This window comes from Corvus kubaryi, unplaced genomic scaffold (assembly GCF_017639235.1).
Source record: "Corvus kubaryi isolate FWS band 111438036 unplaced genomic scaffold, C.kubaryi_AGA036_p1.0 37334, whole genome shotgun sequence".
In the NCBI taxonomy this organism is placed as follows: domain Eukaryota; kingdom Metazoa; phylum Chordata; class Aves; order Passeriformes; family Corvidae; genus Corvus; species Corvus kubaryi.
In genome coordinates, this window is record NW_024581108.1 from 26,037,855 (window position 1) to 26,046,416 (window position 8,562).

The 8,562-nt window shown below is 44.1% G+C and overlaps 1 protein-coding gene across 4 annotated transcripts; it reads right to left on the bottom strand.

Annotated features, from left to right (window-relative positions):
- Nucleotides 1–306: 306 nt before the first annotated feature.
- CRYZ (crystallin zeta) lies at nt 307–8,475 on the bottom strand. 4 transcript variants are annotated; one of them, XM_042031016.1, is made up of 9 exons: nt 8,396–8,475; nt 7,701–7,825; nt 7,210–7,362; nt 5,820–5,983; nt 5,158–5,209; nt 3,856–4,005; nt 3,358–3,459; nt 3,113–3,208; nt 307–2,851 (listed from the first exon to the last, which is right to left on the bottom strand). In XM_042031016.1, exons 2-9 carry the CDS (start codon nt 7,809–7,811, stop codon nt 2,690–2,692), a joined length of 990 nt encoding a protein of 329 aa, XP_041886950.1. In that variant the 5' UTR covers nt 7,812–7,825; nt 8,396–8,475; the 3' UTR covers nt 307–2,689. The 4 variants fall into 4 exon arrangements, with proteins under 4 accessions (XP_041886950.1, XP_041886952.1, XP_041886949.1 ...); XM_042031018.1 differs by lacking the exon at nt 8,396–8,475 and adding an exon at nt 8,207–8,307; XM_042031015.1 differs by lacking the exon at nt 8,396–8,475 and adding an exon at nt 7,928–8,148.
- Between the last annotated feature and the right edge of the window lie 87 nt (nt 8,476–8,562).

Consider the following 8,562-nt stretch of genomic DNA (forward strand, 5'->3'; position numbering starts at 1 on the left):
GGTAATGTTTCCAGGGTCCACAGAGCGACTGATTTGAGCAGAGATCCCTGCAGCAAGGAGGAGCAGGGACAACCTTCCCTCCTGATGCATCTGCTCCAAGTTAGACTTCATCATCCTCAAGTTTTCTGTGGCATGATCATCCACATGCAATATTGATCTGCCTTCTGTAAAGGTAGCAATTATTAAGAGCATCAATATTCTCTTGATATTTTATCTTCCCAACCCTGTAATTAAAGTCTCAAACTAACTTATTGTATCATCCTGCAGCACAGGAAGAAGTCAGGAACAGACACAGGACAATTATAATAGAGAGGAGATGACACTTCTAATGACTAGAAAATGTAGGCAGCACAAATTATTTGGGGCACAATGAGATTAACCAAGAGCAGCTGCTTTTTAGAACAATTCCACTCTTTTCTGTTTCAGAAACACATAGAACAGCAGTTTCCAGACCCTTGCATTGTACACAACTCCTCGCTTTGAACCCCAAACCTCTCCTGCAGATGCCAAAGTCGGCACAAATACAAGAGCCTGTTCGACCCTTCCAACCACCCATGGCAGCACCAAGCAGGCTGCCACTGGGAACCACTGCCTCCAAAATCCCATCCAGTCAAATCTGGAGAAGATTCTCAACAAACTGATGGAATTATTCTGCCAAATTCAATTCTCTGTGACCCCCCACTATCTTCCTGCATCCTTTTCTGCACTGCCAAGGGGCAGCACGTCCCAGAAAGAGAGCCAAACCACAGACTGTCCAGGTTGACACATTCTCTAGATGGGCAGCTTGCACAGATCAGACACACCTCAGTCCTACCTCAGTAGTTCCATTCACACTACTTCCAAAATTAAAATAAATTCTTGCATTTATACAATACATTGAAAATAGACAGAAGAATAAACGTTATATGATATTCCCAACAAGTCAGTCCCACTCCTGCTGTGCCGTTCTGCCAGGTCACCTGGCAGAGAGCAGCGGCAATGTGATAACACAGAACTGTTCTGACACCTTCTGGTGACAAACCCCATTACAATCACGGCCCTTAGGACAACAACGATGAGGATAGATCACACACTTGCTCTGAATTTCACCTCTAAACATCATCCACGATGCAGTGGCAGCACTAAGCAAGAAAGGAGCCACTGCAAACCATCAGCCTCTCGTTCATTCAGTAGACCCGTACTAAATTAAAACTGAATTCAAAATAATTCAATATTTAAACACCAACAGAGTATAGAGAACAGGTATATACTTTTATATGCACTTCATCTCCACAATCGCATTCATTATTAACCATTACTTTTAACCTCTGTTTAGCACATTGATTTTAAGAGATATTTTACTTTCTCTAGCAGCGTTGTCAAGAGGAATAGCAGGTTCCCAACACAGCACCACTGCTCAGGCTGCATTCTGCTTGAGTGAACAGGAACAGTCAGCACCTTTCACCTGGATAATCAGCTGAGACACTACCTACACTCATCACTTACACCAGGTGAATCGCTTAAATCTTCACATAAAAAACACAGCTCCCTACTCCTGTGGGACATGCGACAAACAAGGAAACCAGCTTCATTCCCCTGGGGCAGCCTGGAGGGAGGAAGGACCCCACTGCACCTTGGCAGACAGGGTCCCTGCCTTCCCACAGCTGAGCTGGCCTCATCCTTCTCTCCCCAAGCAGCTTTCTAAAAGCCCTCACTGAAACACTAAACTGAAATTACTAACTCTAGAAACATTCTGTTGTCTTTCCTGGCAACGCCATCTGTTGTGCAAGGGCTTTAAGGTTTATGAGAACAAGACACAACTAAATGACCCAGTGTAATGGCAAAATGACCCCACACTGACACCTGCACACAAGCCCTAGTACTGAGGCTGTGCCCTGCCCACTTCAGGGGATGGAGCTCAGGAATTTCACAGGAGTTCTTCATGCCACAAAAGCCATGCAGCCTCTGCTCTCCATGTAGCCAGGGATCCAGGAGACTTTAATAAAGGTCACAGGAAGAACTGAAATCTTCACAGCCAGCCATTTACCATCCAGGAATCAGCTGCTTCGGTCATGATCACCAGTTCCAAAGAGGCAAATCCCAGCATGCAGCTCCAGAGTGACAGTCCCTATGGATGAGCCAGGACACAGTCACCTCACACTTAGAGGCAGGCACAGACAAGCAGAACTGCCTCTGCTTCAAAGAGTTGATGTTTGAGAGATTCTGCCCATCTTTTGAGCTGGAAAGTGAACTATTTTGTCAGTAAAAGCTTTTATTTCAAGTAAATTATGTGACAAAATTTGAGTACAAATTTTGTGGGTAAAAGAATTTACATTTCTAATTAACGCACATAGTGAGTTAATTAATTTTGTGTATCTGTAAAAAGCAGCTTCATTCTGTGTTACCTAGAGTGGCCTCACTCTACCTTCACACAGACCATGATACCAAACCTTACCATCCCCTGCAGCACGAAGCACACTAGCAGAGAAAATTTATTATTTCCATATAAATCAAAAAAGCTACCAAAATTACTTTACAGTAAATGCAACCCTGCTCATTACAAAAAGAAAACATTCATCAATTCATCCAAGTGAGCATTTTCTGCTACTGTAAAACCTGATCAAAGGTATGTTTATAACATACATTCAGTGAACCATGTAGCAAAGGTGCAGTTAGAACACCTACAAAATAGATGAAAAAAGGTGCTCCTTTACAGAAGGAGCACCATCTTCCCTCGGGCACCACTGCTATAAATAATGTCTTCATGAGCCTTGGCTACTTTCTCCAGGGGATATTCCAAGCCCACAACGGGTTTCAGCCAGCCAGCTTCTATGCCATCAAGGACTGCTGTGGCACATTCATGCCTCTCCTCCTGCATGTAACAAACACAGTGTTTATGACAAGGTCTTTGCATTTTAGAATAGTAATGACAATTTATGCAAGAGTTAAACCAAATTCCACAACCTGAAAATATTTTATGATGTTCTGAGATTGAATCAAGACATAAAGGAATAAACTAACAAGTTTGTTACAGTGAAATTATTCTTTCATTCCTACAAATAATTTTAACTGTAAAGAGAGGGGTGCTGGAACAAGCCAATAAAGCATACTTTAAAATAGAAATGTTTCTTACCTCAGTTGCAAGAAACAGACTCACTCCAATTATGCTGGACTCCTTGCTCATTGTGTCTCTTGGGTTTATCTCGATGCGTCCTCTGCAGCCCACAACCTGCCCAAAGGAGTCCAAAGCGTTGAGTCAGAGCTGTTCAGTGTGATGCTGAATGCACAAAATCAGTGACATAAGCACCCACCATCACCTCCCTGCTCAGGGACACAAACACTCACTGTCACCCTCTGGGCAAGGACACAAACACTCACCATCACCCTCCCTGTGCAGGACAGCAGCTGCAAGTCAGCATCCAGGTTGACATTAGAGAGCATTTCTATGATTATATCGACTCCCCCCGGCCCTGTGCATGCCTGTACAGGACACAGGATGTTATTTTAGTGCTTGGGTACCACCATTTATTTTATACACTACAGAAAGTATCCATTCTACAGCTTATTGTTTAAATTTTCAATACAGCCTTTGTACTGCAGCTGACAGCTAATGAGCTGAATTGTAGCATGTTTTGTTGTGCTAACTTATGATGTGATCCCACACTGGAATTTGCTGAATGTAAGAAGTTCTAAATGCCACTGCCTGTGAGGAAAGCTGGCTTTTCCAGACTGAGAAAGTTTTTCCTTGTGTAGAAATGAAAAAGGCAGGACACTATTGCTCCTACACAAATCTGCTTTAAAGTCTTCCGCAAACAACTATTCACATTTTGTTAAGAACAACACAACCTGCATTCCTGAGTCCTGCCACATGCCTACCTTAATTCTCTCAGTGTAATTAGGGTCTCTGTGATTAAAGGCTTGGTGAGCACCGTTTCTCAGGACCACATTCATGCCCTCCTCAGTTCCTGCTGTACCCAGAACCTTCAAACCAAAAGCTCTGGCAATCTGACATGCTGCTAGTCCCACCTGAGAGGAGAAAAAAACAAAAGAGAAAATTATTTTACCTTTGTCTTTCTTAGAATTTGAAATTTTAAATATTCTACCAGTGACTTCCCCATTTAAAAAGCTAGTCTGGTAATGGTTTTTTTAGCCAGTAATTTGGATCTTAAAGACAGCCAAATAGTCTTTAAAAAAGAAAATGTATTTACAGAGGCATGGTAAATTTTTGAGGTGTTTTTAATAGCTATCAGCATTTGATATACATTGATGTAGAGTGCTGTGTATCTGTCAAAGCTGGGCCATATATTTTTGATGCAAATCCAAGGAAATTCTTCTCTTCATGGAATCACCTGCTATTAATACCAGCATTATACATTGCAAAGACAACCTGCAGGCACAAATTTTATTAATACTACTTCTTTAGAAAGTAAATTCTCAGTGCCTCCTACCAGCTTTGCACTCCAGTAAGAACAGAAGCACTACATTTAGCTTATGAAAATTTTAAAAAAAGAGTTATGATGCTAAATGCCATTCTAGTATCTCAGAATAAGATATGAATTCATTTTTTTGTTGTCTAACAAATAATTACGGAAACTTGGCCTGTTCATAGCAGCTGCTTGGTGCATCACCAGAAACTGAGCAAGAAAGTGCAGTGTGGGAGATAAATTAAACCAGAATGTTATGTGATAAAGATCTAAAATAAGTTTGTCATGAAAACCCAAAGGAAACTAGAAGTGCGATTTCACATAGTATTCAGTCACAGATTTATATATTCCAGTGCAGGTAGCTGCTGGCTCATGGGTAAGAACAACCCAAAAATGCACAGTCACCCTGCACCAGTGACGTATTCTCAGAGGACTGAGAATAACTCGTACATATTGAAAAAGTACAGCCTTCTGCTATCAATTATAAAACTTCCAGACCAACTACCACCTGCAGCAAACACCTGTTCAGTGTGTGACCCTCTGACTGGGCAGCTCACACCAGCACTCACGCAGTCTCACAGCTATTGGGAATAACAGGGTTTGTTCTAAGCAAATGTATCCTAGAGGATCTGAAATAAAAACCCAATCTGCTAATCTACTGATACAAATATGACCATAACTCATATCCCAGGAAGAAGCAGATGCAAAGACAGAGAGCATTGCTCTCTATTACTTGCCTCCTTGGAATACTTACCCCGCCACTAGCACCATGAACCAGCACACTTTCCCCTGCTTTGGCACAGCCTCTAAGTGAAGAGCACAAGAAATATTGGCACTGTGATTGCAGTACATACTGACTATGGGGCTGCAGACACTGACATCAAATCTCATTGTTCACACAGCATAGTTTCCAATTTATGTTCCAATTATATTCCAATTTATGGCTAAACAGATATCATTAGCCTTTCTGGGAGAATAAGGAGACAAAATAAATCCTGTGATTGATGACTTGAAACAACATGCAGCCAGCGACAGCCTGGTACTGAGCCTCAGTTCAGGACTTTCACCTGTCACAGGAAAGGAGTGGTTCTACTCCACAGCACCTGTGTGCTTACCAAGGAAATTAGAACTATTACTGTTTTTCTTCCCTGGCTAAAATACCAGTGAGTACTGAAAGGAAGCCGTGCATTTTATTCCATGAAGCCTTTCCAGGTATGTTCTCTCAAGAAAAAAGACTTAACAGGAAAACACAGTCTCATGCTTCTAGGTCACAATTATCTGAAAATTACTTCAGTGTAACATTTTTAAACATGTCCCACTCATCAATCTCCCCATTTTACAGGACAGTGAAAAGATGGACTTCGGTATTTTAAATATAGAAGATTAATGTACACAAACATGGATTTGGTGCCTTACTTCTGGAACAGCGCCCGGTAGGCAGTGAAGTAGGGCACTCCAATTGCTGCTCCCTGCCTGAAGTCCAGTTTGTCTGGCAAAGGAAAGACTCTGTTGGCTGCAGCAACTGCATACTCTGCATATCCTCCAGAAACTGTTTCAAGGGTGAAAACTCTGTCACCTTTCTAGAATGGAGGGAGAGAACACAGAGAAATCAATAATTTCCCTTGATTTTTCCTTAATAAACACTAAGAACCAATTTACAGAGTTTAGGCTATTGTTAACAGTTCTCCTATCAAAAATAACTAGTTATGTTTGTCACAGAATTTTTTATAAATGCTGATACATACCATCAATGCAACACAAACTGTATAATTTCTTATATTTAAATCTAAGTATCATAATTATAACCCCACCCTGCAGTGCAACACACAAACCTACTGCCTCATTAGCATGAACCCTAATGAACTTGAAGTCAGGAATTCCATCCACAGATTCCAAGTGCAAAACCTCAAAAGCTTTTACAAACACAAAGGAAACATTTCTAAATTATTTAAATGTGAAAATATATATACTCTTAATATACCCTAAAACATCTCTCTCTCATTCAAGCCAAGAACATCACAATTGTCAGAGGAAGCAAAAAGTCACACATAGCAGATACAGCAAACTGCTGGTAAGAAAATATGAATACAGATGATTCTTCTTTCTTGATAACCCAATCTCTCAGGTCTCTCAAAATTGTTACATAAATTCAAAATAAGAAAATTCCAAGCCAATTTTAACTACAATTTTTATGTTTGTTTGGGACCAAACATCTAGTAATTTAAATGGGAGAACCGATTTAAAAACTAAATAGATGTAATAGATATGTTTTAGCAAATTGACATTTGCCTTCTCCTGTCTCAAGACTTTCCCACTGAGAACTTCAAGTAAAATTACTAGATGGGAGTAACAGAATATTTGAACAGTTTTAGCAACAAATAACAGAATTTATGGAGCTTTAGAAGTAAGCAATTTCCATTTCCCAAATACTTTACAGAAAAAAATTCAGTTCTGCCTGAAATTACTACCCCCAGCAAGAAGCATCCAATCTCAACTACTTCTGCAATGCCAGAAAAATAGCTCTAAATACCAACGTTTGTACACCAGATATCACTGCTTTAAGCAGACAGACTGCAGTGCCTCTTCTGAGATCTCTGAACTTCAGGAGGGCACAGCATTCCTCAAGTCCCACCAGCAGATTGGTTTGCCAATGGGATCCCACTGTGTGCTTTTACCAGTCCATGAAGGGGATTCCCCCCTTGAATAGGTTACATTATTCTAAGGAACAAAACCAGGTACAGTAGCACAGCAATCAGCCAAAGAGGACACATTAAACAACAGTGATTACAGCCCAGTGTGCAAATACCTTGAATGCAGTCACATGTTCCCCAACACTTTCGACCACCCCAGCCACATCCGAGCCAGGAGTGTAGGGCAAAGCCGGTTTCCTGGCGTAAGTCCCAGAGCGAATGTATGTCTCGACAGGATTTACCCCACAGGCATGGACTTTAATTAAGATCTAAAAGAAAAGACACTTCTTAAGCAATAACTAAAAAGATTTAGCCCTTGAATTCACAGCACAGCATTGTAGCACTTTTACTAAACTCTCAAACAGCCTCTGTGACAACCCAGTGTCAAACTGAAGCTAATTTCAGGAAAATCTTGGTGTGGAATACATGGCCCACCAAAGAGTAAAGAGCCCACATTTGTTAAGCATGATATCTCAAGTAGTGTGAACACACTGATCAAAACTCACCTACTCTAGGTGTAGTGTTCTGGGGTGTATTCCTCATACTGTCCTGCAGGCACCTGTTAACATTCATTATCGCTATATCCCTTCACAGAGCTCACATATACCTGGTTTTCTTTTGGAACAGGAACTAACACATCTGACTGGAGTTTAAGCACTTCAGGGCCACCAAATTCAAACACTCGGACCGCTCTCATCACACTCCTGGTGGCTGCCATGGCGACCAGAGGATCTGGGAAAAAAAACAATGTGATCCCTGGTAGCTGTTCAGGTCACGGGGAGCCTGAGCCACCAAGACATGCCCTGCGGACACCGCGCGGAACACGGCACACACCGCGGGGCCGAAGTGCGGGTCGATCTTGTCATAAGGAGCCGAACCAGAGGGAGGGGAGGGAGCCGGGGCAACGGAAGGCCCCGAGCTGCCCTGGGCCTCCCCGCTCGGAGCACCTTCCGGGATCCCGGGCACGAGGAGGACGGGAAACACAGCCAGGGCCCCGTGGCCAGCGGGGCTACTGCCGGGTAAGGAGCGCCACGACGCGGCCCCGCCACGACGCGGCCTCGGCGGACGCGCCCCGTGACCCGCTCCAGCGCCAGGCCCCGCCCACGAACCCACCCCGCGTCCCGGAGGCGCTCCTTGCGATCAGGCCCCGCCCCAGTGGCCGTCGCCGCCTGAGGACTGGCCGTGTCTGCCGTGGCTGTGGAGCCCGGCACAAGCGGCGCAGAGCCGCCGCCGCCGCCTTCCCTTCCCGTCCCGTCCCGTCCCCCCGGGGGAGCGCCGAGGAGCCCCGTGCCCCCCGCCTACCTGCGGAGCGCCGCTGCCCCCGCGGCGGAGGGCGGAGGTGGACCTGGGCGGGGCCGATCTCCGCCCCGCCCCGCCGTGCTCCGCCCCGCCGTGCTCCGCCCCGCCGTGCCCCGTCCCGCCGTGCTCCGCCCCGCCGTGCCCCTCCCCGCCGGGGTACGGAAAGGGAC